Genomic DNA, 2,087 nt, shown 5'->3' on the forward strand with positions numbered 1-2,087 from the left:
CCAAAAGTGGCCGTGGGGGAGGTGGGGGAACCCAGAGGGGGGGGACCCCAGAACTGGGGACCCCCAGGATGGGGGAGTACAGAGTGGGGGGACCCCCAAAAGTGGCGATTTTGGAGTTGGGGGACCACCCGGGACCCCCAAAAGTGGCCGTGGGGGAGGTGGGGGACCCCCAGGAACCCAGAGGGGGGGGATTCTGGAGCTGGGGGACCCCCATGACCCCCAAAAGTGGCCATGGGCGAGCTGGGGGACCCCCCAGGACCCCCAAGAGGGCCAAGCCTGGAGGCACTGGACCCCAACCTTCATCCTTTCTTCTCCAGCTGAGCATCACTGGTGTCTCCTGGAGGTGGATCTGGGAGGTTCTCCTTCCCTCTGGCGTGGGTGTAAATCCTCTTCCTCTCCTTCCTCCCGCAGGTGATGAGATGAGGATGGAGAAGATGGAGGAGAAACTCCACCGGCAGAATTTAGTGGAAGAGGTTGTTTTGAAAAGGTCCAAGGAGCAGGAGGTCAACGGGAAGGAGAAACCAAGAAGATGCTCCATGGGGCAGGTCAACGAAGAGGAAAAGCCAAGAAGATGTTCCATGGGACAGGAGAACACAAGAAGATGCTCCAAGGAGCAGGAGGTCATCAAAAAGCCAAGAAGATGCTCCATGGGGCAGGAGGTCAACCAAAAGCCAAGATTCTCCACTGGACAAGAGGTCAATGAAGAAGAAAAGCCAAGAAGATGCTCCATGAGACAGGTCAACCAAGAGGAAAGTCCAAGAAGATGCTCCAAGGAGCAGGAGGTCATCAAAAAGCCCAGAAGATGCTCCATGAGCCAAGTCAACCAAGAGGAAAAGCCAAGAAGATGCTCCATGAGCCAAGTCAACCAAGAGGAAAGTCCAAGAAGATGCTCCAAGGAGCAGGAGGTCATCAAAAAGCCCAGAAGATGCTCCATGAGCCAAGTCAACCAAGAGGAAAATCCAAGAAGATGCTCCAAGGAGCAGGTCAATGAAGAGGAAGAGCCAAGAAGATGCTCCATGGGACAGGAGGACACAAGAAGATGCTCCACAGAGCAGGAGGTCATCAAAAAGCCAAGATACTCCATGGAGCAGGAGGTCAACCAAGAGGAAAACCCAAGAAGATGCTCCAAGGGAAGAGGTTGCAAATCCACCCCGAGAAGCTCGGAGGAGGAACGCCCGAGCATCTGCGAGGAATGCGGTCAGAGCTTCAGCCGGAACTCGAACCTGGTAGTCCACCAACGGTTACACGCCGGCGAGAAGCCCTACAAGTGCTTGGAGTGCGGGAAGAACTTCAGCCGAAGTTCCCACCTCATCACCCACCACCGGCTCCATACCGGCGAGAAACCCTACAAATGTCCCGCTTGCGGGAAAAGCTTCAGCGACAGTTCCACGCTCGTCACCCACCACCGTCTCCACACCGGCGAGAAACCCTACAAATGCTTCGAGTGCGGGAAAGGTTTCAACCAAAGCTCCAACCTGACGTCCCACCAACGGACCCACACGGGAGAAAGACCCTATAAATGTCCCGAGTGCGGGAAAAGCTTCAGCGTCAGTTCCTACCTCATCCGCCACCAGAAGATTCACACCGGGGAGCGACCCTACAAATGTGAGGAGTGCGAGAAGACCTTCAGCCAAAGCTCCAGCCTTGTTATCCACCAACGGGTTCATACCGGCGAAAAACCTTATCGGTGCGTCGATTGCGAGAAATGGTTTCGGAATAGTTCGGATCTCATCAGGCATCAACGGACTCACACCGGGGAGAGACCTTACCGTTGTCGCGATTGCGGGAAGAGTTTCAACCGAAGCTCCAACCTGATGATCCACCAACGGATTCACAGCGGGGAGAAACCCTACGGGTGTCCCCAGTGCGGTCGGAATTTCACCGTGAGTTCCGCCTTGATGAAACATCAAAGGACCCATCGGGAAGGGAAACCCTACGAGTGCCCCGACTGCGGGAAGAGTTTTATCCGTTCTTCGAATTTTATGACCCATCGGAGAACCCACCTTGGGTAGAGACCTGGTGACTTGGGTGGAGACCTGGGTGGTGGTCCTCAGATCTTCTGTGTTGTCCAGAGGGACCTGGATGGA

The 2,087-nt window shown here is 55.4% G+C and overlaps 1 protein-coding gene across 1 annotated transcript; it reads left to right on the forward strand.

Moving 5' to 3' along the window:
* Positions 1 to 411: 411 nt before the first annotated feature.
* LOC104471646 (zinc finger protein 391-like) lies at positions 412 to 2,019 on the forward strand (the record flags this gene model as incomplete). The annotated part of the gene is given in 1 exon segment (XM_010087046.1): positions 412 to 2,019. A coding segment is annotated over 1 exon segment (1,608 nt), but the record flags the coding sequence as incomplete, so codon positions are not given.
* Positions 2,020 to 2,087: the final 68 nt, after the last annotated feature.

Source organism: Pterocles gutturalis, unplaced genomic scaffold, assembly GCF_000699245.1.
Source record: "Pterocles gutturalis isolate BGI_N339 unplaced genomic scaffold, ASM69924v1 scaffold40911, whole genome shotgun sequence".
NCBI classification, from domain to species: Eukaryota; Metazoa; Chordata; class Aves; order Pterocliformes; family Pteroclidae; genus Pterocles; species Pterocles gutturalis.